This window comes from Miscanthus floridulus, chromosome 2, assembly GCF_019320115.1.
Source record: "Miscanthus floridulus cultivar M001 chromosome 2, ASM1932011v1, whole genome shotgun sequence".
Taxonomy (NCBI): domain Eukaryota; kingdom Viridiplantae; phylum Streptophyta; class Magnoliopsida; order Poales; family Poaceae; genus Miscanthus; species Miscanthus floridulus.
Window position 1 is genome coordinate 96,383,359 of NC_089581.1, and position 27,695 is coordinate 96,411,053.

The 27,695-nt window shown below is 47.4% G+C and overlaps 1 protein-coding gene and 1 pseudogene across 1 annotated transcript; one reads left to right on the forward strand and one right to left on the reverse strand.

Moving 5' to 3' along the window:
* Nucleotides 1–23,648: 23,648 nt before the first annotated feature.
* On the reverse strand, nucleotides 23,649–25,064 carry LOC136536802 (disease resistance protein RGA2-like). Its single transcript, XM_066528976.1, has 2 exons — nucleotides 24,360–25,064; nucleotides 23,649–24,275 (listed from the first exon to the last, which is right to left on the reverse strand). The coding sequence occupies exons 1-2, from the start codon at nucleotides 25,062–25,064 to the stop codon at nucleotides 23,649–23,651; spliced, it is 1,332 nt and encodes a 443-aa protein (XP_066385073.1).
* A 175-nt stretch (nucleotides 25,065–25,239) lies between these two features.
* LOC136539227 (disease resistance protein RGA2-like) lies at nucleotides 25,240–26,693 on the forward strand (annotated as a pseudogene).
* Nucleotides 26,694–27,695: the final 1,002 nt, after the last annotated feature.

Here is a 27,695-nt window from a genome sequence, read left to right on the forward strand (position 1 = left end):
TAATCAGGCATGGCATGAATATACAATCTGAAATCTGCATGAATAAATCAGTATCATAATACAAGAAAAATTGATGGAGTGTACACAAAATGTTTTTTTAATGATTGGTTAATGGTGTCTACCTGATATGTGCCCTGCTGACATATATAACTGGCTTAGCACCTTCTCATCTGGTCCTTGCCCTATAATTCTTCTAATCAATCCCAATACAATGACTAAAGAAAGAATTCCATCATCAAGCTGGTACACGGACGATCCTCTCTGCCAGAAGGACAGAAAGCACTGGCTGAGGAAACCATTTGAGTTCAAATGTGGGGCATCAGTAAATACCATGAGAACAGGAAAATAGGTAATTAGCGTAAGCATGCGACAATAGTTAATTGGCCTAAGTGCGGACCAATATGTAATTGGCAATGTCAATGCTCTGCTTATTCTGGACTATGGAAAGCAGACATTGGCCTATTATTTTACTTCGAACTCCTTTCATTTCACTTCAAGTTTGATACTTCTGAGATAAAGATATGTTGGTACAGAATTTTTCGCAAGTCATTCATTTTTAATTCCTCTCTTTCCTTGTTTAAATTGATCAGATTTTACCTTAACTTGTTAAGATCTGTTACTATCTTATAACTGACGATAAAATTCTGTTTTAAAGCCAAATATGACTCCTGCACATAATCATGCAATGACAGGAAGATGAAAAACAATTACACAAAAAGGGCATCTTCACCTTAGGTAGAGCAATCCATTTTTTTTCCTGAATTTTTCCTTTAGTAGATGCTGAGCAATCCAGTGTTTTTTCCTGAACTTTTCCTTCAGTAGAAGTAGATGCTGGTTCCAATTTTCAAACATCTACACATGGACAAAAATTATTAAGTTTCTTACACTCTTGTGTACAGTCTTTCAGTAAAAAGAATGAAATATTTAGAGCTTGTTCAAGTTTCTATATATATGAACAAGCAGCTAGTTTTGTATACATCAAGGTGGTTGACTACTACACCAATAAGATGGATTACGAAATGAACACTTTACAGCACATCACACCTTTATTCAAAAGTTCATTGATAAAAGAGAAACATTGAAAAATTGAAAATTTTGGAGAAACAATAGTGTACATTTGAGAGAATTCGTGTAACAGGTGACAATAATTCAGATATAGGAACAAAATGTGTATTTGCAATAAGAGTTGGCTGCTCGATTCATGTAATGGATGATAAGAATTTAGATAGAGAAATAAAGTGTGTGTTTACAACAAGAGTTGGCTGCTAAGCACCAACACCATATTTACATTCATATCAAAATCCAACCCACAACTAAAAGGTTGACATTCTTTCCACATGAGTAGTACCAACATAGATTGGGCTGGATGAAGTAAACGAGCTCCATTATCACCAGAAACTAACTCATTTTCCAACATCAAACTTCTTTCAGGAACCGAACTTGAGCTAGTGAAACAACATGATTGCTTCAGAAATAACCATAAGCTGGATCTTCTTCTACAGAGGATCTGCAATATGCGCAAATGTACATGTTTGTCAATGACATATTTGACCTGAACACACCAATCCTGGCATTCCTTTTCCACAGAGATAATTTGATTTGATAGCTGGCACTGGTTTTGGATAGAGAAAACAAAGGAATTATTTAGGCATAGACCATAAAACAATGCCATTCCTACAAAGCCTGCACATGTACAAAATGGTGTGATTAGTGTTTCTGATGACAATACTGAAATATTCATAACATGAACGATACCAAATGCATGTAGTTTTGGTAAGTAGTCATGAATTAATCTTGGTGTTTCCATTCTGAACTCTTTGGGCTCAGAGTTCAGTAGTTCTTATACAAAATCATAAGTGATTAAGAAATATTCTGCATTATTCACCAAATATCATGCCTTGCATTCTTGCAACAAATATAACTTTACTTGTGATTCAACATTATCAGGTATACATAGTAAGAGATCTTAACATTTCATGGCTTTACTTCAAGACGCTATGAAGACAGTAAAATTTTCCATACAGTACATTGAATAATTTATTGTGTGTCAAATGCAAGATGTGATGAACTATCAAAGAACTTCCAGGCTCTTTTTTCAGAAAAGAAACTCTATCCAATGTTTCAATGTTTTGCATAGATGTGGTGAACTGGTGATACATGCAAATTGCAACTTCTATAAATGCTCACCAGAGCTAAAAGTTCCTGGAGGATAGCTCAGTGCATTTGGCTAGAAGTTCTAAACTTGACCTAAGCACAACATACCTGGAAATGCATTTGGGATCAACATTGTTCTCATCATCAAGATTATACAAGTCACTCTGAGGACACAACGAAGTTATCAGGCATTGTCATGGCTTTGGAATTCCTCTTGTCAGCCAAAACACAAAGTGGAACCTTTTGCTTATATCTAAATGATAGACTAAGTACAAGGAAATTCTAAGAAGGAAGAACATGCACTTGGATAGTGATAACTACATTCTATGCTTTGGGAACATTGAAGAAACGTTAGAACGCTTATTCTTGCATTGCCCCTTTGCATCTACCTACTGGAACATCTTTGCTTTTTAGCCCCCTCAGAACTGCACCAGACTTCAGGCAACTGAAGCTTTTAAGTCTCAATTTGGCTTTCCATTCTTCATGGAACTCTTCATACTACTTTTGCTGGTACATCTGGACAGAAAGGAACGACCTCATCTTCGAAGGAATTCAGCCAAGTACCCTGAAGTGCAGAACAAACTTCAAAAAGGATTTAACTCTATGTTGTCACACGGGGTTAAAAGAAGAATAGAACCCTTTTTAGTTTCATGGATAGAAAACCCCTTTCTCATAATTCTTCACCTTCTTCTCTTCTTCCTTTCTTTTTATGTTTCTTCAGTCGGTGCTTTCTGTACCCCTTGTTTTGTACCAGTGTGTTCCTTTTTTAATTTAATTTCAGTAGGGGCTTTGCCTCTCCTATTTCTTAAAAAAAGGAGAGACATGATTTTTGAAAAGAATATGAATTCCTTCCCTTTGTAGGTTATTTACTCGGTTATACATCGGCTATGTACATAGACTATGCCACAGAAGCCAACATCATAGAATTTGGCTACTGACAGCATCTCAATAGGTTATTTACTCGGTTATACATCGGCTATGTACATAGACTATCCCACAGAAGCCAACATCATAGAATTTGGCTACGACGGCATCTCAATGATTGGTGCGGGTGGCCAAACACATTTTTACCTAGGCACATGGATGGCAATCTAGTTTATGGATTGAGTGTTACTATTGTGCCTAAATTTTTTAAATCTCTTTGTAAGGCCGCATGTATCCTAGCTATGGTCATGATATTATCTCGATGTAATGTCTTGAAATTAATAAAGCTACCCTTATTGAAAAACAGATGCATGTATGCATGCTGATGCGACATTTTCATTATATGGTAAATATTAATATTCTTCTTGCCATTCATCTGCACTATCGGCTGGGTTTAAAGTGTGTTAGAATGAGCCTCCCACAGCAACAAGCTGTTTGCTAATCTCCACGCGCAGAAGCATTGATTGAATCTACTGAGACGAACATGCAAGATCACAGACGACACCAGAAGGCACGATATTTGTTAACGAGGTTCAACTGAAGCCTAATCCCCGGGGCACGATTACGGGCGCTCCTCCCCAATACCAGCAACACCGGCTGCTCTAGGGTCCCAACAACGTGCGGCTGCCCTACTGTGAACCAGTCGCTATGTCATCATGGATACAACAGCAGCCCTCCTTTCATATTTATGAGGAGACCGGGATACAGAGTCCAACACCAACTCTACCCTATACTGCCGAATGCAACTCAGAGTCCTAGCGTAACCAAACTTATACATAATATTCGACATATATTCTAACAAACTCCACCTTGGTGAATATTCCCCCATCTTGAAGTCGTCCATGCGCGAACCTCCATGTATACACTACTAGATTCAAGAACACACGGCAAAAAATTGATCGGCAAAGATCTCTTTGCCGAGTGTCTTTTATCGGGCACTCGGCAAAGAAAAGCGACCGTCACGGCGCCGGCCCCGTTCATGGTGGCTTTGCCGAGTGCCAACCCTGCAGGCACTTGGCAAAGATTTTTTTTAAAATTCTTTGCCAAGTGCTCCCTGGCTGGCGCTCGGCAAAGTTTGAATTTTTTTTTAAAAAAATCTTTGCCGAGTGCCCTCTGGCCAGCACTCGGCAAAGTTTGAATTTTATTTTTTTTAAAAAAAATTCTTTGCCGAGTGCCCTCTGGCCGGCACTCGGCAAAGTTTGAATTTTTTTAAAAAAAATTCTTTGCCAAGTGTCTTCTGGCCGGCACTCGGCAAAGTTTGATTTTTTTTAAAAAAATTCTTTGCCAAGTGCCCTATGGCCGGCACTCGGCAAAGTTTGATTTTTTAAAAAAAAAAAAATTTGCCGAGTGCTATGGTCATGGCACTCGGCAAAGCCGGAAAAATGGTTTTTCGAACACCTATTTTTCTAGCTTTGCCGAGTGCTGTGACCATGACACTCAGCAACGGGGTCCTTTGCCGAGTGCAACACTCGGCAAAGTGACCCAAACACAACAATTTTTATTTTTTTTAAATTCCATCATGACAAATAAATTCATACAAACATAAATTACATATATATCTCATCCATCACATATATTCTCATCCATCACATATATATCTCATCCATCCACACATCCATCCGCACATATCACATCCATCACAATATATATCACATATATAATAATAAATGCTCAAGTCCATCTAAATAAATCCACAAGTCCATCAAAATCCATAAGTGCATCACAATTATATCATAAGTCCATCACCAAGTGAACAACAAATGAAAAAAATACAACGTGCACTCATCTCGGCCACTGCGACTGTGGTGAAGGTTTGTCATTCGGAGGTGCATGAGGTGGATTATTCGAACCACCGTCAGATGGAGACTGTACAAAGGAGAAAAGATTGCATGTAAGACAAGATTATTTGGATAGCTAATCTAGGAAGGTAGATGCCATACAAGCAAAGCACAAGCGAAAGTAAAAAACTATCATACTCACAGGAGTAGCTGCAGCTACAGGACGCGGAGGCGGAGGTGGAACCAACAGCCCAGCTGGCAGAGAGAAGCCCACATGTTGCCCAAGCCCTTATAGGAACTCCGTAATGTCCGTCAGCCTCTGCGCCTGGGCCTGCTGCTCGGCCCACTCGGCCTCCAGCTAGGCCACCATCCTCCGCTGCTCGGCCTCTAGCTCCTGACGTTGCCTGATTTCTTGTTCCAGCCAGGCCTGCAATATTTCACTCCAATGTTTCAGTAATGCAAAGCTAATTAAGGTGTGTAAAGATCAATGTATGACGAGTAAAACAGGAATAATCTCGAGTGCGTCAACCCGGTGTTGTGCAGTGGTCGGGCGTGTGCGAATGGTCGGGCTCTCACTCATGCTTCTTGCTCGGATCTGGGAGAGAGAGGGAGTAGAGGCCGTGTCGATGACGCCGTCGCCAAGCCAGAACCGCCCATGCTTCTTGCCTTACCCTGCCCTTATGATGGCCTCTCCATCGAAGTCCTGGGTGCTCAGATCGTGGTCTAGCCAATGGAGCGACCTCGCCACCTTAGTGTAACAACCCAAAAATCCACATACCAAAAATCACAATTACAAAATTTTTGTTTAAACCCTATGCGATGTTGAGGGACACATGTAGAAGCCAAACCCTAAGTTAAAATCATAAGCATAGTTTGGTTTTATGCCACATGTGTAATTAAATTCCTAAATAAATAAATCATGCATGCATCCTTAAACCCACTTGTGATTTGGATTCTTTTGCCTTATATGATGTTTAACTAACTTACTTATTATTTATGATAAACCCTAAATAATGAATTATTTGTTGGAAGAATAAAACACCCCTATATAAAAACTTCAACTATTTTTGTATAACAAAAATAGCCAATAATCCCTAATATATGGGATGTATTTTGACCACCATTTGAAACACCTTGTGGGACCCACTACATGACTCGAAGCTCAAGTTTAAACCCTAACCAAATTGGCAACAAATAAAAGAGAAAGGAAAACAAAATAGAAAAAGAATAAGAAAAAGAGAAAGGAGAGAAGAGGGAGCAGCAACAGCCCAGGCCTGCTCGGCCTTGCGAGCTAGCCCGGCTGAGCCCGCCTGCCCTCCCACTCACACACGTGGCCCATGAAGCCGGCCCACGAAGGTAGCCCAGCAGGACGCCCATGCCAGCACACCCTTCACCCGACCGTAGCCGCTGCCAAGCGGGACCCAGGTGTCATTACCCACCTCGGTCCCCCCTGCTTCCCCGACCACAGGGCAGAGATGGGAGTGGGAGCTCCACGCAACCCGTCTTGGCCGCACGATCGCGCCACCAACCGATCGGACGCGTTCAAAGACACCAGCCGGACCGACCAAGTCTAATAGGGCCACGCCCGCAGCGTGACCCTGCCCCCCCTCGCGCGCGCCCCGTCCATCACCGCTGCAGCCCCGTCCCGCGTTTCCTTGGCCGCGACGCATCCTCTACGCATCCTCGCTGCCAGGTGGAGCCCACTTGCAGGCGATAATGACAGTAGGAGCACCCTTGGCCACTTGATCACGTCGAGCCGCATCACCATCCGATCTCGTCTGCCATTGGTGAGCTTTGGAGCTTGGGGCTATAAAATGACACCCAGAGCGCCCTAGGGTTCCTCAGCCCACCGCCACCATTCGGTGGCCCAATTGCCCGCACCACTCTAAGAGAAGAGGGCCAAGAGGAGGACCCGAAGGAGGGAGGCGAGTAGGGAGCTCGGAGTCATCGACCACCGGAGCTCGGAGCGCCGCCCCAAGCACCTACTTCGACGACACGGCTTCCACCACTAGGCAGCACCTCACCACCGCACCACCACCTAACGCCACCAAGCACTGCACGGTGAGCCTCTCACTGCTGAGACCTCCTCCTAGCCCCATGGACGTTGACGCACGCACACGCGCCAAGCACGCCGCGGCGAGGTCGAGCCATCCCATCTCGAGCACGCCAACGCAAACCACACACGCGATGCCATGCACGCAAACACATGGCCTACACCGCCACATGTCGCACGCAATGTTGAGCCAAATTGGCACGAGAACGCATTGCAGCATGCACACGAGCACGCATGGGCGCGCACACCGCAGCCACAAACACGGACATGGCGAAGCCACCACAGCTGCATCACCATGGTAGAGGTGACGCCACCACCTTGGCTGGCTCCTCCTCACTGCAGAACACGCCACGCTCGTGATCGAGGTAGACGAAGGCCACCGGAGGACACCCGTTTGACCACATCGCGCCGTGGCCGAAGCGCCACCACAACCACTTCGACTCCACCGTGGCTAGGACCGCTGGGAGCACCTGGCGCCTCCTTGTCTCGCCCGCCCTATTCACTGGAGCCATGGGAAGCTCACATGCCCTGCCAGGCATGCTCCCAGCCACCACATCGCCCTGCCGCCGTCGACATGCCACAGCCGAACCTCCGCCGCCGTGGCCAACCCCATGGGGAACCCTACTCATCGCTTTGACCTCACCATCATGTTTGCCATAGCAGGGTGATGCTTTTGCCCACCTAAATTGAACACCAGCGCTGTGGGTGAGGCTCGCTGGGGAGCTCACCACCGATGGGAGCACGCCGGGGAAGAAGATGGGGATTTTCCCCTCGCCGGCCGCACATCTGTGCACTTAGTGCATGTGAACCGAACCCTAGGAAGGAGTAAGTGGACCAAGTCCTTCATAGACCGGCTCTGCGGTCTATGGACCAACGCACGCGGGTTCACCATGAACCGCGCCTCACCTACGCCCGTGGACCACGGCCCGTTAGTGGCCCAGTAAGACGACGTGGCCGCACCAGCGCGTGCCACATGGCGGGCTAAAGCCCAGCCCGTATCCAGGCCCAACCAGCCCAGTTTGGACCTGGCCTAAGCTGACCGTTGACCGGGCCCACAAGTCAGTGACACAGAGCCGCTGGACCCACTTATCAGTGGGTGACATCATGATGACATCATGCGAGTCCCACCTGTCAGTGACAAACACAGCCGAGGTGACATCATGATGATGTCAGCATGCCATGTGGACCAATAGGAGCATGACATGTGTCAGCACGATATTAATTCTGCCTTTTCCCATTTTCAGAAATGATTGAAACTTCGGAAATTCATAAATAATTCATACGAACTCAGAAAAATACAAGACCAGGATCAAAATTCATCAAAAATCGAGCTCTACGCAATGAACCCATGTTTGAGTGCATTTGGCTCTTTTGAATTTTTATTGCTTTTTATGCTATTCTATAGACGTCGCTACCGTGACTATAATGCGATCGTTTGCAGACTCGGAGGAGAACCAGATGGACGAGGACTGAGAGTACCGTGAGGAGTACAGAGACGACTACACTGAAGGTGCCACAACCCACCCAATCTCGTAGCACCTATTACGCATGGCTAATATAGAGCTGCTATTGCTTTACTTTATTGTTATAATCACACTATGATAGGACTTGCATGGTAGTATGCTTTCTTGATGGCCTTTACCTTGACGCAACCTTACCCCTACTCACCCTGCTGTTAGGCTAAGTCACACGCTTGCTGCTATACTTCAGTGCTTAGTATTTCTACTACGCTTATATATACCATATTGATGCGTGGTGGAAACTGGAGTTATCTGGACTATGGGGAGAGTGCTGCGTGTGTGACTTGGGTGTGTGGAGAGTAAGGGTTGTGTCGACCAAGTTGGAGTATATGACGAGCCTAGGCAAGTCTTGTCGTGTGGTGCTACCTGGGCACCCCTGGAATGGATACCTATGGTAGGTAAATGGTGATATGAGGTGGCCCGAGGTGTGAACCTGTGATGGGAGGAGCCCAGGGTGGAGGTGTTGTGGTGGCATGGTAAAACCCTGATGAAGACATTCTGGCTTGGTCATCTCTAAGGACTTACTAGTACTCAGACTCACCGGGAAGCCTTACGTACCACTCGCCCTATATGGTGCGGGACGGCCGGACTACTTGGTAGGATATTACCACTACGGCTAGGTTGATAGCGGACAGTGCAAGGAGGTACAGGGCACAAAGGATTTCCCCCACACCCTTCTGAGACTTCATGGAGACCTTGTGGACCCGGCTCATGACTCACAGATTGAGCCACCCTAGACTAGACTTGGGGTGTACCAGGGCTAAATGGTAGAGTAGCATTATCCTAGGCTAGCAAGCGGCCGAAATCAGCCCAGTTGATGATGGTCAGTGAAGAAGGCAGATCTTGTGGTTATGTAAAACCTCTGTAGAGTGTATGGTTGATCGATCGATACATATGCCGACTAGTCGGGTATGGATCTTTCCTAGGTTTTGCTTAAACTAGATAGCGAGATGAGTCCTTCTCTTCTTCCCTCATGAGAGAGTGTTAGTCGTAGCTAGGGGCTACGGGCCATGAGACAGTGCTGAGAGAGAGTTGACCTGTCGACTGAGCGATGGTATGGTGATGATATGGAGATGGTGGTATATCGATCCCAGGATCAAAACCTGGCTCTGGATAGAAATGGGGTGGAATGTGTGTGGGAATAGTGTTAAAACTTGACTATACTATTATATACTTGATATGCTAATACATAGGAAACCCCAGCCTTATATGTTCCTTTTGATTATATCCAACTTGCATCCAATTTCCACAAAGCATAGCTCATAGGGTGGGAGTGGCCAGTACAAATCGTACTGATAAACTTTGGCACACAGGTTCTACTGAGGAGTATAGCTCTAAGGAGTATGACGGTTGAGGGGTTCGTTCCTATGCTCGAGTTTTGGCGATCTTATCTCCAAGCTGTTCTGGATGAATGCTACTTTTGATTCTGCCGATGCGGTGATGTAATAATTTATGTAATTCCGCACTTTATGTACTTTGATATTATCGTTGTATGGATGTGGTATTCGATAGGAATTTGGGTAATATGATCTACAATGGTCATAATACACTTCGACTCTATGGATTTCCCTTCGCGAAAATTAGGTCATTTCAGTTGGTATCAGAGAAATACTTGACCCTAGGATGAAACCCTCAGAAATGGATGATAGAATAGGACGTGAACAACCCTTCTTTTGGTTATATACCGACCCTGCATTTACTTTTATGCAAGGCTTATCTATTTATTGACCTGCTAACACCTGTTTCCTTAAAACATACAGATGGCAACGAACGTCGAATGGCCGCCTCTAGGACCGCTACCTCTGGACTAGGCCAAGCTTACCTTCGACCTACGTGAGCTCGAGGGTTTTGCACAGACCTTCTGCCGAGTTCTCATCATGTTAGGAGTCCCTAACAAGCTTGTCAAGGTCACCTGCACCAGGAAGTCAGCTCAGGAAGGAGGAATCAAAGGACCGGTTGTCACCTCAGTCGAGTTCCTAGCCAGCACTACCTTACCTTTTGTCCTAGCTTTCACTGAGTGGACTATAGAGGACATAGTTGAGGAGGGACTGCGAGCTGTCTCACACAAGGCACTTCGCAGAGTGATGAGGGACCACTATGAGCACCTGAAGATGACATAGTTTTGTCTACTTCCCTAGGCCCTCGACCTCAGCCTTACCCCTAGTGAGCAGAGTTTTACAGCCGGCAGAGTTAACTTTGCCGAGGAGGACAGATGCCTTCGTGTCTCGGCTATCCACCTACTAGAGCAAGACAGGTACGTGACCTAGCTTGAGCAGAGGAGACATCAGGACCAGGCCCTTCTATGGGAGTACCAAGAGCAAGACTCGCAGGGAGCATAGGAGCGAGCTAGTCTGCTTGAGATAGTTGCCAAGCTACAGGACGAGCTCAACCGTCGTGAAGAAGTCCACAGAGCCGAGGTCGCTGACTTACATGACAAAGCCACTGACCTAGGCAATAGGAACTGCTACCTCAACAGCAAGGTCTTGGAGTTGCAGAGAGAGTTGGATGACAAGAAGGCCGAGTTCAACCATAGAGGAGACAAAGAGAGGTCCAAGGGGATTGATATGCTGAAAATCCAATCTCAGAACAAGACCATGACTCAGGAGCTAGAGGAGTTCAGGAAGAAGGCCATTCAAACCAGGGTCACCTGATCGAGGCACTCAGGTAGAACGAGTACCTACAGGACAAGTGTGAGAGGACTTGGTAGGCTTGGCAGAAGTCTGACAAGAAGCGCCTCAGGGAGATGAAGGGTATGTAGGATCAGCTACCTAAGGAGATTCGCAGCAAGATGAAGCCTAGGATAGAGGAGTTTGAGTTAGCCCCGACTTGCCTCAACCTAGACGCCTGCCCTCCCCTACCTAGAGCCAAGCCTACTGAGGAGCTCACCGAGGCCTTGAAGTACGTGTCCTGACTTCACAAGTCTGACGAGGAGATTGAGATCGAGAACAGTCGTATCCCAACTGCGGTGTATGAGTTAGAGTAGATGACCCTTCGTGGTCATAAGTCATGTCAGTGGCTTCCATAAGTTGTACCCCATGATGTACCCCTTATGAGATGTAATATGAGACACTTTGCATAGTACGATTCTCGCAAGTCTTCAAGTGTAGCTACTGGAGATGATGCTATGTAATAAAACCCATGTAATGAATGTTTTGGATCTTGTTGCATCTTATGGATCTTATTGCTTCTTTGTAATGAGTGTTGGATAGTATAAATGTTTTTCTTTAAATCATCAAAATCATGTAATCATACTGAATTATAAGCACTTATGGCACGAACACTAAAATTCCTATGATCCGTGTTGCAGATGCTGAACCGCCGATCTGCTCGCCTAATAAACCGTGGATGTGCGCCCACCCCCAAACTAGTTTAACCAAATGGGGGGCGTGGTGGCAACAACCATGGCCATGGCCATTGCCGTGGACATGGAGGGATACCCTTCAACTTGGAGAATACCCCGCCGCTTGTTGAGGAGAACATTTCACCACCACCACCACCGAACCTAGTGGAAGTGATGGCGCAATAGACCTAGCTTCTTGCAGCTCTTGTTGACGGAGCAAACCATCGCTAGGGAGGTCAGCAGAATGACTTCCAAAGGAAGTTAGAGGGATTTCTGAAGCTGAGGCCACCCACCTATGATGGCACCGACCCTGACCCGCTTGTAGCCAATGACCGGCTCAAGGAGATGGAGAAGAAGCTTGACCTCACTACTTTCACCGATGATGAGTGTGTCGGAGCTGCCGCACACTAGCTCATAGGTGCAGCACGCGCCTGGTGGGATAGTTTCAGTGATTCCCATGAGGGCCCTATCAACATCTCGTGGGATGAGTTCGCCGAAGCATTCACTGAGTATCACATTCCCAAGGGTATCATGGAGGCCAAAGCCAAGGAGTTCCGCAACATCAAGATGGGAAAGGACAGGGTGACTGAGTACACCACTCGCTTGACCAACCTTCTACGCTATGCACCTTCCTATGTTGTGAACTCTGAGAAGGAGAAGCTGTACTATTACCACAAGGGACTTAACCCGCACATCAAGCTAAAGTTTGGCGGTATTGAGAGTAGCACGCTACATGCTCTGGTGGATCGCTGCATCTAGATCGAGAAGGACCATGCTGAAGCTAGAGAGGAGTATATGGAGAGGAAAGCGTAAGCCTGAGGAGTCCTTCCATGGCCATGATCGCAAGAGGTTCCACAGAGATGCACCATCTAGGGAACGCTCTCGCCACAATAGGGATGACAACCCTGGATCGAGTAGGGGTGGTGGAGGCTACACCACCAAATACTCCCACCCTGCTCAGGATTGTTACACTCAGGATCGTTCCAACCATCCCTGCTCAGTGAATGAACGCCCAGCACAGAACCACCCTGCACAAGTCCATTGGAACCAAACTTGATTTCAGTACTGCTTATCACCCATAGACAGATGGACAGACTGAACAAGTGAATTAGATCTTAGAAGACTTGCTTCATGCTAGTGTACTGAATTATGGCTCTGATTGGGAGAAATGCCTACCCTATGTAGAGTTCTCTTACAACAACAGCTACCAAGTCAGTATCAAGATGTCGCCGTTTGAAGCTCTATATGGTAGACCTTGTAAGACACCTTTGATGTGGTCTCAACCGGGGGAAAGATCATTCTTTGACTCTGCTAAGATTCAAGATGCCGAAGAAGGAGTTGCTCAAGTAAAGGAGAATTTGAGAATTGCCCAAAGTCGATACAAGAGCTATGCTCACAAAAGAAGAAGAGAACTCGAGTTCGAATTGCCCAAAGTCGATACAAGAGCTATGCTGACAAAAGAAGAAGAGAACTCGAGTTCAATGTGGGAGACTTCGTCTATCTCAAGGTATCCCCACTATGTGGAACTATCAGATTCCACGTGAAAGGGAAGCTTGCCCCTAGATTTGTTGGGCCATACAAGATACACAAGAGGATTGGAAAACTCGCTTACAAACTTGAGCTACCTAAGGAATTGGCGGGTGTACATCCCGTGTTTCATGTATCCCAGCTATGCAAGTGTTTGAGAGTGCCCGATGAAGTAATCCCGACTGATACACTTGACATTCAGAACACTCTCGAGTATAAAGAGCATCCTATTAGAATTTTGGGTAGAGACACCAAAGAAACCCGAAGCAAAACTATTCCTATGTGCAAGGTCCAACGGAGCAATCACACTGAGAGAGAAGCAACATGGGAGAAAGAGTCTAACCTCCGGCTACAATATCCTTATCTTTTCGAAGGGTACGTTACGCTTTAATCTCGGGGACGAGATTCTGTTAAGGGGGTAGGACTATAACAACCCAAAAATCCACATACCAAAAATCACAACTACAAAATTTTTGTTTAAACCCTATGTGATGTTGAGTGACACATGTAGAAGCCAAACCCTAAGTTAAAATCATAAGCATAGTTTGGTTTTATACCACATGTGTAATTAAATTCCTAAATAAATAAATCATGCATGCATCCTTAAACCCACTTGTGATTTGGATTCTTTTGCCTTATGTGATGTTTAACTAACTTACTTATTATTTATGATAAACCCTAAATAATGAATTATTTGTTGGAAGAATAAAACACCCCTATATAAAAACTTCAACTATTTTTGTATAACAAAAATAGCCAATAATCCCTAATATATGGGATGTATTTTGACCACCATTTGAAACACCTTGTGGGACCCACTACATGACTCGAAGCTCAAGTTTAAACCCTAACCAAATTGGCAACAAATAAAAGAGAAAGGAAAACAAAATAGAAAAAGAATAAGAAAAAGAGAAAGGAAAGAAGAGGGAGCAGCAGCAGCCCGGGCCTGCTCGGCCTTGTGAGCCAGCCCGGCCGAGCCGCCTGCCCTCCCACTCGCACACGCGGCCCATGAAGCTGGCCCACGAAGGCAGCCTAGCAGGACGCCCACGCCAGCACGCCCTTCACCTGACCGTAGCCGCTGCCAAGCGGTACCCAGGTGTCATCACCCACCTCGGTCCCCCCTGCTTCCCCGACCACAGGGTAGAGATGGGAGCGGGAGCTCCACGCAACCCGTCTTGGCCGCACGATCGCGTCACCAACCGATTGGACACGTTCGAAGACGCTAGCCAGACCGACCAAGTCTGACAGGGCCACGCCCACGGCGTGACCCTGCCCCCCTCACGCGCGCCCCGCCCATCACCGCCATGGCCCCGTCCTGCGTTTCCTTGGCCACGACGCATCCTCGCTGCCCGGCGGAGCCCACTTGTAGGCGAATAACGACAGCAGGAGCACCCTCGGCCACTTGATCATGCCGAGCCACGATCGCCATCTGATCCCGTCCACCATTGGTGAGCTTTGGAGCTTGGGGCTATAAAATAGCACCTAGAGCGCCCTAGGGTTCCTCAGCCCACCACCGCCGTTCGGTGGCCCAATTGCCTGCACCACTTCGAGAGAAGAGGGTTGAGAGGAGGACCCAGAGGAGGGAGGCGAGCAGGGAGCTCAGAGTCGTCGACCACCGGAGCTCAGAGCGCCACCCGAGCGCCTACTCCGACGACGTGGCTTCCACCACTAGGCAGCACCTCGCCACCGCACCACCACCTAACGCCGCCAAGCACCGCACGGTGAGCCTCTCGCTGCTGAGACCTCCTCCTAGCCCCATGGACGCCAACGCACGCACACACGCCAAGCATGCCGCGGCGACGTTGAGCTGTCCCGGCTCGAGCACGCTAACGCAAGCCACACACACGATGTCATGCACGCACGCACATGCCCTGCACCGCCACACGCTGTGTGCAATGTCGAGCCAAGTCGACACGAGAACACGTTGCGGCACGCACATGAGCACACACGCGAGCACGCACGGGCGTGCACACCGCAGCCATGAACATGGCTGTAGCGAAGCCACCGTGGCCACATCACCGCGGTAGAGGTGATGCGACCACCTTGGCTAGCTCCTCCTCGCCGTGGAACACGCCACGCTCATGATCGAGGTAGACGAAGGCCACCGGAGGACCCCCGTTTGACCACACCGCGCTGCGGCCGAAGCGCCGCCACAACCACTTCGACTCCACCATGGCTAGGACCGCTAGGAGCGCCTAGCGCCTCCTTATCTCGCCCGCCCTGTTCACTGGAGCCACAGGAAGCTCACGCACCCTGCCAAGCATGCTCCCAGCCACCACATCACCCTACCACCGTCGACACGCCACCGCCAGACCTCCGCCACCGTGGCCAGCCCCATGGGGAACCCTACTCGTCGCTTTGACCTCACCATCATGTTTGCCATAGTGGGGCGATGCTTTTGCCCACCTAAATTGAACACTAGCGCCACGGGTGAGGCTCGCCGGGGAGCTCACCACCGGCGGGAGCACGTCGGGGAAGAAGATGGGGATTTTCCCATCACCGGCCACACGTTCGTGCACTTAGTGCACGTGAACCGAACCCTGGGAAGGAGTAAGTGGACCAAGTCCTTCATAGACCGGCTCTGCGGTCTATGGACCAATGCACGCGGGTTCACCATGAACCGCGCCTCACCTGTGCCCATGGACCATGGCCCGTTAGTGGCCCAGTAAGACGATGTGGCCGCACGAGCGCGCGCCATGTGGCAGGCCAAAGCCCAGCCCGTATCCAGGCCCAACCGGCCTAGTTTAGACCCGGCCTGAGCTGACCATTGAGCGGGCCCACAAGTCAGCGACACAGAGCTGCTGGACCCACTAGTCCGCCTTGTGGCCCTGCGCCCCTGCCTGCCATGGTGCTGCCCTGCCCTGCTGCCCCTGCGCTGTGCCTGTGAGATCCCCGCTGGCGCTGCCAGCCCTCTCGGTCCGCAGTCCACACGTCACCACTCATTAGCGCCCTCCACCCCAAGATAGCTACATCCATTGCCTCCTGCAGTGTAAGTATTTTGCTAACAGATATGATTCTAGATTTGATTCTAGATCTGAATGTATGTCACTTCAATTATTTTGGGTACTGTTTAGTTTTTTGGTTCTACCCAGAACTGAACCGAAAGAACCAATACCGAACTTGGTTGATTCCATGTTTTTTGAAGAACCGATCGGTACTGGTTTTTTGAGAACCGAACTTCTTCAAAAACCGAAGAACCGATTGGTTCGGTTTGGTAGAACCGAACGCCCAGGGCTAGTCGTAGAAGCCAGGGGCGTCGAAGGTGTAGCAGCCAATGTCGTGGTAGGTGCAGTGCCGGGACAAGCGTTCACGTGTGGCGGTGCAGCCTGGTAGCCAGCCATGATCACTGGGTCCTCATCAGGGACAACAGCGATGGCCAGCGGTGACAACGACGCCGGATGAAGAGCATGTGTTTAGAAGGGAAAATGCAGCTTGTCGAACACCACTTGCCGAGAACTGTTGATGCGGCAAGTCTCTAGATTATAGCAGCGGTAGCCCTTGTGATCTGCTGGATAGCCTAAGAACACGCACGCAACGGAGCGCAGGCTGAGCTTGTTGGCGGCGATGGCAGACTGATTGGGATAACACAGGCTACCGAAGACGCGGAGATGGTCGTAGGAGGGTGGCATGCCGAGGAGAAGCTAATGTGGTGTGACAGTGCCGGTAGCCTTGCATGGGCACCGGTTAAGGAGATAGGTAGAAGTGGCGAGGGCCTCCGCCCAGAATGCGGGCGGCGCGTGCGCGTGAATGAGCATGGCACGACCACTATTGTTGAGAGTACGCAGTGTGCGCTCCGCCTTGCTGTTTTGCGCAGAAGTATATGGGCAAGAGAGGCGGAACACAATGCCGTTGTCCTGGAAGTATTTTCGGAGGGCAAAATTATCAAACTCGCGGCCGTTGTCAGTTTGGAAACCAAGAATGGGTAACCGGAATTGACGATAGACATAGGAGCAGAAGTAAAGAAAAGTAGGAACCACATCAGATTTGTTCATCAAAGGAAAAGTCCAGACGTAATGGGAATAGTCATGGATGATCACCAAGTAATATTTGTTTCCTGATATGCTAGGTACAGGAGACGTCCAAACGTCTGAATGAACTAACTGAAAAGGGAAATAGCTAACTAATGAAGAAGAGCTAAATGGCAGCCGAACGTGCTTCCCAAGCTGGCAGGCGTGGCAAGTGTGGGTGGCTAACTTTGTATAGCTGAAGGGGAAGGAGCGCAGAGCCGCAGCAAGCTAATCATGACCCGGGTGTCCTAGTCATTGGTGCCAGAGATCGACCGAGGCAGCGGTGGCGTGAAGAGCTTGGTGCGTCGGTGGCTGCAGTGGATAGAGATCGCCGGTGCTGTTACATCAGAGCTTCACCTGGTGGGTATGAAGATCCTTTATGGAGAAACCATAAGGATCGAATTCAACCGACACAACATTGTCACGGGTTAGTGATCGAACAAAGACCAAATTTTTTATCAAAGAAGGTGTCACAAGAACATTGTGAAGAGACAGAGGTGAAGTGGAGGTGGGGATAAAGGAATTAGCAAGGTGGGTGATCGGCAAGGAAGCGCTGTTGCCCACGGTGACGGAGGTGGAGGAGGGAAGGGGTTGGATGGAGTGGAGGTTACCGGGAGTCGAAGTCATGTGCGATGAGGCGCCCGTGTCTAGGAACCAATCCGATGTGCTGGTGCCAGCGGGTGGAACGCCGATGTTCGCTAGGGCTGCAAGCAGCGTGTTGGGGTCGTAGGTAGGAAACGCCCCTTGGTAGGCCGCGTGCGAAGGAAGAGGAGGCCCATTGGCGATGAAGGCCTGCTGGTTGGGGGCGTTGGGTCGCGGGCCGAGAACGCCGGCTGCTGGAGCACGAAAAGGCATGGCCAAGCCTGGACCATGCCTTGCCATGGGTTGAAGCCGGTGGCCCATGGAGTGTTGTGGAAGGTGGGCCGTGCCTGCCGCCACGGGCGCGACGGAGCCTAGATCGATTGTTGCCGGGGTAGGCACCGTGACCGGCATTGTTGCTAAAGCCGCCGATGGCCGGAGGAGGGCCGCCAGGCGATGGTGCGGCGGTGGCAGGAGATGAGCGGTTGCCACCTTGGGCGACCATGGCGTGCTGCGCAGCCAGCTTGCCATGCTGGTTCTCATAGAGCTCCTCTAGTAGCATAAACGAGCTAGCGGAGAGGAAGGTGTGTGGTGGTTGTTTGGAGGTGATGGTGGAGATGGTGTGGCGGTACTTGCCGTTCAGCCCGCGCAGCATGTTCAAGACCTAGGACGGCTCTGGCACCGGCTGCCTATGATCATGCAGTGCGTCAACGAGCTCCTTCAGCTTGGCGGTGTAGTCGGTGATGCTGAGGTCGCACTGGTACAAGCTGCGGTACTCATGGATTTAAATAGCGGGCTATAGCACCGCTATAGCTTTCGGAGAGAGCCCGCGCTAAGCTATTCCTATTTTTCTGCTATGTTATTTATGACCGCTATATTATGCTTTAGCATCGCTAAATTGCTTAGCTGTAGCTTTAAAATAGTGCCACTATTTCAACTTTAGCTTTTAGAGTAACAATTTAGTTATTCTATAGTTATCTTTTGCTGTTAAGTTGGCCTTTTGAAAAATTCAACACTTGAATTTTACTAGTCACGCTATAATGCCATTTTAAATAATATTCCCTAAACTCTTAAAGCATTGAAAACATATTTGTGTTCACTAAATTTTACGATTCCTGTGTTTTTACAAATCAATGACTTGAATTTTTCATAGTTTTCTTAAAAACCGCTATCTGTCGTAGCTCCGCTATAGCGGCGCTATAGCTTTATAGCTTTTGAAAAAAAGATGCCGCTATTTTCAATAGTCCGCAATTTTAAACTATGGCGGTACTCGGCCTCCAGGTAGATGGCGTGGTGCAGCTGGTGATCACGGAAGAGGTCGACGACGGCGGCCCACATGGCGTGCGCGGTGGCACCAGGAACACGGATGATGCGCATGGCGTCGCGCGTCACCATGTTGTAGATCCAGTTGACTAGGCACTGGTCGACCATGATCCAGTCCGGGTCGGCGCGCTGAACGGCGGTTGGGGCGTCGGCGATGTGAGAGTGGAGACCAATCTTGCCGATGACGGAATCAATGAAACACCGCCACTCCTGGTAGTTAGGATTGACGATGTCAGAGGACCACTGGGACATGGGATTTGATGTTGATTGTTTGAAGGGAGGGTGTGGAGGGAGGCGGCGGCGCCCGGCGTTCGCCGTCATCGAATGGGGCGATGAAGGAAGCGACAGAGGAAGAGAAGGAGAGGAACTGCCATGGATGGAGTGCTCGAAGGCGACAGCGGGTTGGTGTCCATGGCGAGCAGCGGAGACGGAGGTGGGCGCTGGCGACAGGGGATTAAGCAGCGCTATCTGATACCATGAAAGAGGATACAGATGAACCTCAACTCTATATTGATCTCGTGTGCTCATATTTATATAAGTACAAGGCCTGCAACCTCTACTGGGAAAACTGCTCTACGGTGCGTCAGAGCGACTAGCAGAGGCGCGGCGTGCGCGGCGTGTCATAGAGCAGGCATCGTGTGCGCGCGCGTGTTTGACCGTGCAGTCTACATGACGTGTACAGCCCGTGGGCAGGACTCCATTATCAACTAGAAAACAAAGCGCAGCGTCGCCGTGTGACTGCGTGGAGCGTCTATAGTTGTAAAGCTAGTTTTGACAATGCATTTCAACATTATTATCTAACTAATAATGTGTTATTAGATCAGAATAAAATCAAGAGATCACGGATCTCTCCTGTAAAGCCTGTCATCACTCATCAGCATAAAAGAAGGGTCAAATGATGCAGAGGAAACATGACGTAATTTTCTGCCAGAAGCATATGCGTTGAGTGCTACTGATGTTTTTGGCCTGAATATGCTTCTTTTGTTTTGGAATGTTCTAACATTTAAAATAGCTTATTCCATTAATAAGCTTGTTGAAAAGTAACAAGTGGTGTTGCCGCGCACCTGAGTGGAGTGTCGACTTTTTTTTATTTTGAATCTGAAAATGTTGTGCGGCCTAGGCGAGGTAAGGTGAAATTGTAAAAAGGAATCAAAGATAAAAGTTCAGTAAACAAAGAGTGAGGACCGAGTATCTGAGATTCTGAGGAAGATGTCTCGAACGAGAAAAATAAAGAAATAGTAGGAGAATACACAAAAGAATGTGGAGTAACCTATTGGTAGTTTATTGTTAAGCCGCAAAAGGGAGCTGGATATGGCAGCCCTCACTAAAATTTGCATTTCACATTAAAATAAAATATGGAGTAACCTATTGAGTAGGTTAGTATAGAAAATACTATGGACTGGTTAAGCCACAAAAGGGAGCTGAATATGGTAGCTCTCACTAAAATTTGTATTTTACCTTAAAATAAAATGTGGAGTAACCTATTGAGTAGGTTAGTATATAAAACACCATGGGCACATAAGGGAGCCTAGATATGACAGCCCTCACTACAATTTGCATTTGACATTAGAATAAATTAATAACCATGGCAACAAGCCATAAAGCATGAATACTGACATGAAGGAATAACTAATAAGTGCTGAGACTTGATAACTCAAACATTACAAGTAGTTACAAAAATAAAACTACTGATCAAGGCATACTCATCTGAAAATAAGAGAGAATCCATTCGTATCATATAAGAAAATCTTGAAAACAGGCCACTTCCGGAACTTGTATCAGAAGCATAACATCAGAAGCTTGGTTACGTGAAAATAAACAGGACTTGTGGCACAACATCAACGGCCTGATAATTGCAATGAGCCTAGCCTGGATGCAACAAGCACATTTTTTTGTAGCATGGCTAACCCAGATTACTACCATACAAAGTACTGAGTATTAACTGACACTGATATAGAGCTCTTGAGTAAAAGAAAATGTGGTATTAATCAAATTTATTTTTCTCGTGGGGATAGATATTTGACAAATGTAATTGAACATCCTTATGCATACAACATAGTTAAGTAGTAGGACCTCTCTTTCCAGGCCTCGAAAACTACCCTATATGAAATATTGGGGTCATTTGGTAGCTGTCAAATTTTGATGATTGAATCTTCAAACTACAACATCATTAGCAGTTATCAAGTAAGCCTCAGTTGATGCCATTGTCAAATGTGAATTGGCTGCAGCTCAAGTTGCACGGCAGTTCTTGATCAGCTGGACCACAGTATTGGTACAAAATTGCAAATGCAAGAGCAGGACATCCAATTGAGGAAAATTTTCAAAGCAATACAAGAAAGCAAACCTTTGGGTGGCTACTGAAGGATAGAAAGATCATGGAGTTCTGCTGCAAAAGTTTGTTCCTTTTTTTCTAAAACGAGCACAAATGTGCTCCTTATCGAGCAGCAAATAGCACGGCCGGATATACTCGCTGCTGGGCCAAATCTGCATGTCTGCCCTGTCGCATCGTGGCCACGGCGGGTTCCCTGCAGACTGGCGCTGGGGAGGGAGACACGGCGGGTGCAGCGGCGGCATCCGGGCCGCGTGTGTGTCCAGTGGACCCGTCGTATCTTCTTCCTTGCGTGTGTTGCTGCCCGTGGTTGAGGGATGGCCCCCAACTTGCATCACTATGGAAGGGCTGAAGTGGTCAGGCCTGGGACGAGGGCCGTGGCGGAGGGAGGTGCGGGCGGCGAGGCGTACGAAGGGAAGAAGCCGGCAGGCAGCGCAGCTAGTTCGAGCATGCTTAGCGGCGTCGTGAGCAGCATACCACAGTCCTCGGCCACCATGCTCGCCTGTACTCGATGCACGTGCCTGTCCCCGTGTCTCACCGCCCTCGGCTGTCCGCCCCCGCGTGGCCTCGCCGATATCCCCGCCCGTGCGAGCGAGTTCGCGAGGATTAGCCGGAGGAGCATGGTGGGCTCGCGGGAAGTGCGGAAGGGAGGGTGGCGGCGGCGTGGGTGAGGCCAATGGGCCTTCGAGAAGGTGAACAGTGCGGCTCGAGGCAGAGGGGCGGAGTGCTCAACCGAGCGGGTTCAGGAGCATTCGCGTGTGGCCGGGTTCGCGTCTTATCGGGTAAGACACCCGCTACAGCCCCGATTCAACGGTTGATATTGCATCTTGGTTGGATCGGACGGCCAGTAGGCTAACGGGCGACATGGTCCTATTCATTAGCCCGCTTTTGAGAGCAAGATTCAGATGTCTTGTATGGCCACATCCTTGTTTTCTTATCCTTTTCTAACAACATGACCATGGCCATGCATGTATACGACTCCAATTAGGCCACAATATACACAATCCAGGAACACGACGTACCACCCGTACGTGCTCATCCTTAATCGAAAGACTCCCAGCATCCACCACTCATCGGGCTTCACTCGGCTCATGCCAGACTCCACGTACGATCATCTGCAAGCCTCCTCCGCTCTGCGCATCGCCCTGCTGCCTCTGCATCCATGTTGAGCAGCGCCATGCCATGCGGACGCAAACTTGACCTTGACATTAGCATCTGTGCCTTCCTCGACGATACTTGGCCAGAAACACTAGCCACGTTGACTTTCTGTCGACCCGCCGTCACCATACACATACTGCACAGCCTCGGTCCACGTATAACATACTCCACCTTGCGCCGTATCCACTTCGCATCACCATACGCTGCACGACGCCTTGTAGATGCATAATCCTCAAACCTCTAGGTGACCTTCCGCACAACCTCTAGATCAAATCCAACCATAGCTCCCAATTGCTAGAAATTAGCCTCCCACAGCAACAAGCTGTTTGTTAATCTCCACGCATAGAAGCGTCGATTGAATCTACCGAGACGAACATGCAAGATCATAGATGACACCAGAGGTACGATATTTGTTAATGAGGTTCAGCCGAAGCTTAATCCCCAGGGCATGATTATGGGCGCTCCTCCCCAATACCAGCAACATCAGCCACTCCAGGGTCCCGACAGCACGTGCCGCCGTCCTCCCAGTGAACCTATCGCTATGTCATCATGGTTACAACAGCAGCCCTCCTCTCATATTTATGAGGAGACCGGATTACAGAGTCTAACACCAACTCTACCCTATATTGCCAACTCAGAATCCTAACATAACCAAACTTATACATAATATTCGACACATATTCTAACAAAGTGTAACACATACAAGAATCTACCCAAAACTCAATTAAGTATACATAAATCAGGACCTATTACTTAGACACCGAAACATCCTGATGTTCTTGATATATTTTACTTAATAGGACCATGCAATCCAAATAAAAAGATGTCACTAGTCTTTTTAGATAAAGGAATAAAGTTCTAGTCTCTACCATCCGAAGATAGTACATAGCTGATCACGATACAACCCATAGCCATAAGGCTAACACACCCAAAAGAAAACATAAACAAGGTTCAGCTCAACTAGTACAGTTACATGCTGACTTATGCCTTTTGTTGTCTGAGGAAGTACAAGGACGCTCCTCAGCGATACAGTTTGTGACAAACTTAGTAATTATCTGAAACTCCTCATTGGGTAGAATAGCAGTTGAACCTTGCACAATGTCTGCAAGTTTCACCTTGGGCAGTATCCTAGTTTCGTCGTGGGATGGCATGACACAAAGTGTAGCAGAAGGCAGCGGAACCAGCATTGTTATGTCAAGCGGATGGTCCCTCTCAAGAAGTTGTTTCGGATGCTCACCAAACCTGGAAAAATTATGCTCTATTGACTTCCTGAGCCTTTTCAATATATGAAACCAGAATTGGACGTCTTGATTCTTCCTCAACATGTCAGCGAGCATGTTCCCCACGAGGAGCAACCCATTCAGGTTCATGGCTAGCTCCATAGCTATTGATTCAAGTTGTGGGTGATTCTCTGGGTCTGTCCCTCCGAATGCGAGTACCTTGAAGAGGTAAGAAAACTCTGCATCTGACAAGCTTCTGAGGATGATTGGCTTTACAGTTCCAAACCTTGCTGTCTCTTGGAACCTGCTTACGATGATCACTTTGCGTCCTGCGCCCATCTGTGACGATGCATCTGAATAAAACTTTACCCATTCACCGTCATCCACGTCTGAAATAAACTCAACAACAACTAAAGTCCTTACAGGTATGAATGTTTCACGGCTTACATTCAGAAAGTTACTGCTTTTCAAGTGCAAACCTGAGGAGAAGTGAGAGCGAACCATATTATCGTTGCAAACATACCCAACTAAGCTTTTCTTCCCGGCTCTGTATGCACCAATTACTGGTACAACAGCTGGAACACCTACAGGAGAGTTGTCTTGCAACAGGGCGTTGATCAGCTCCTGCTTCTCCACGACGCGACTGAACATGAAATTGTCAATGTAGATGTAGGTGTCATAGGGCCTTTTATGCATCTGCTTGCATCCACCCAGTAGAATGACAAACTCTGTCATATTTGCAACAACGGTTTCCAATTTTCCCAGAGAAGCTTGTAGCTCATGGTTGGAAGCCTTGTTAGTCCTGACGCTAGAAGCTGCTGCACGAGTGCGCCTAAGAGGAGCTGACAAGGCTGATGATTGTGTCACCTGGTTTTGGAGTGGGGATTCCTCAGCAGGCTTCAACCTGAAGGTGTTGAGCACATGGTAGCCTTGGTACATGCCATGAACAAGCATCCTGAGCTGGACTAGCATCTTGGAATTGGTGAGGTAACGTCCCTCGTCCTCCTCGACCACAATATGGACTCTCAGCAGGAGATGCTCAAGCCTTTCTAACTTCTCTTCCACACATGACCTGTCGGTGTGTTTCTTGATTATGAAGGAGATGAATCGGCTGAGTATTTCGCCAGAAATGGCAGATAGAGCTACCTCCATTGAGGTTGAGTCGTTCAGAAGAAATGACTGGCAGCATGCATTTGTATTCAGCCGGGTATATAGCATGCTCAAATGCTAGGACACATCTGGTTAGTAGTGAGTAGTTAGCAGGTCCTTGTCACAAAGAGAGGGGAGAAGTTGTTAACTGTCCATTCTTCAATCCTCTATGCAGTCGATGGAATCTGCCATAGCTGCGGTTGCAGGTGAACTCATCAGCCGATTCATGTCCTTCGCCTTTAACAGATACTGCTCCAGCTATGAAGATGAAGGATGGGAGGCGAAGCGGGAGAGGCTGGGGCATCTCCTGATGAGGGCTCAGACCGTCGTTGAGGAGGCAGATGTGCGATACATCAGCAACTCTGGGATGCTGATGCAGCTCAAGATACTGTCGGAGGCCATGTATCAGGTCTACCATGCGCTGGATACCTTGAGATTTCAGCCCCAGCACGAAGTTAGCGACTCATCAATCTCCTTCTGTTCCTCCACTCGTATCAAACGTCCCCGCACAGTTCTTGCTTCGGCGAAAAAGGACAAGGTACACGCCACATTGGAGAATCTGGAAACAGCTGTGGCGAACATATCAGAGTTCGTTGTGCTTCTGTGTGGGTGTGATGAGCGCTTGTCCCGTAGGCCCTACGATGCATATCTTTACATCGGCAATTTCATGTTTGGTCGACATGCAGAAAAGCAAAAGCTCCTCAACTTCTTACTGCAGCCTAACCCATCAGATGACCATGCACTACCTCTAGTTCTGCCAATTATCGGTGCTCTTGCAGTTGGGAAGAAGACTTTGGTCGCCCATGTATGTGCTGACGAGAGGGTACGCTCCAAATTCGCTTCGATTCTGCATCTAAACGGTGACAACTTCCTGAATATCGTCGACCACGGAAAGGCCCTGGTGGGGATGTCGTCACTTGTAGTAGTTGAGTTTGTTTCAGATGTTGACGGGAAATGGAATGAGTTTTATTCATTTGTGAGAAGAGCAACTAGTACAAGAAGAAAGGTGATCATCATAAGCAAGCTTGGAAGATTAGCAAGGTTTGGGTCAGTGAGACCAATTTTTCTTGATGGTCTGTCATATGAGGAGTTTTGGTACCTCTTCAAGAACCTAGCATTTGGAAGTGCGGACCCGGCAGAGCATCCAAGACTAGTACATATAGCAGAAGGATTTGCAAAGGAATTGCATCAGGGTGGATCACTTGTTACAGCAAATGCATTGGCTGACGTGTTGAGAAGCAACCTGAATGCTCAATTCTGGCTTTCGATATTGAACAAGTGCAGAAAAGTGATTGAGAAGAACCTCATCGCTTATGGGCAGCGCCCAAATCTACTTTTTGAGCAAGGCCGTGAGGTGGACCTGACGGACTTCGTTTTGAGTCCTGTTATTAATCCCCTTCGCGTCTTACCTTGTACTAGTAGCGCTCTAGCCAAAACGGAATTACCAAAGGTGGCGTTTGGAGAACTATGCTAGATCCTTCTGTTAGGCCCAAAGGAGAATTTGGTCTATTGACATGAGAATCCAGGTTACCCCCTCATACTTCATTTATTCACTTTGTCCCAAATTGCACTCAAGATATGCCTCAAGGACATAGTTTATCAGGGAGGAAGCGCCATACAGTGCCTTTCTGATGACATGAACTCTATCCAATTCCAATGTAATCATAGAAGTTAAATGTACTAATTTCAGATCTGTGCAGATATTTTGTTAAACAGTGATTTTATTGCAAACTACCACTACCGGAGATCGGCTCTTTGCCGAGTGCCAGGTGGTTTGCTGAGTGTTCTTTTTCGGGCACTCGGCAAAGCCGCCTTTGCCGAGTGTTTTTTTTTGACACTCGGCAAAGAGGCTCTTTGCCGAGTGTTTTTTTTAACACTCGGCAAAGAGGCTCTTTGCCGAGTGTTTTTTTTGACACTCGGCAAAGAGCTTCTTTGTAGAGTGTTATTTTTTTGACACTCGGCAAAGAAAATTTCAAAGCATATTTTGAAGCAGTAAATTAATTCAAATGAAAAAGTTTTCAACTACAAAGTTGTATAACTCATCAAGATGTACAATGTTTGTTTTGGTCTTTTCTTCATATGACAAAGTGAAAGTAAATTTGTTCACAAATCTAACATATCTCTCTTGTAGTTTACGAAACTACAAGAGAGATATATAAGATTTGTGAACAATGTTAGAACGACCATGTCGGATGAACAGATGACCAAACAACCAAAATAAACTCTGTAGATATCGAAAAGTTATGAAACATTGTAGTTGGCAACTTTTTGATTTGAAAACATCTTGTCATGCAAAACTGCATTTGAATTTCAAAATTTTAAAATTTGAACTTTTCAAACGACCTCGGATGAAAAACAACCAAAATAAACTTTGTAGATCTCGAAAAGTTATGAAACATTGTAGTTGACAACTTTTTGATTTGAAAACATCTTGTCATGCAAAACTGCGTTTGAATTTCAAAATTTTAAAATTCAAATTTTGTAAACGACCTCGGATGGAAAAACTTCCTAAACTAAAAGTGTAGATCTCGAAAAGTTATGAAACTTTGTAGTTTATAACTTTTTTATTTGAATTCGTTTAGGGCCTTAAACATGCAATTTACACTCGGTTTAGTATAATATATTAGGAACTAA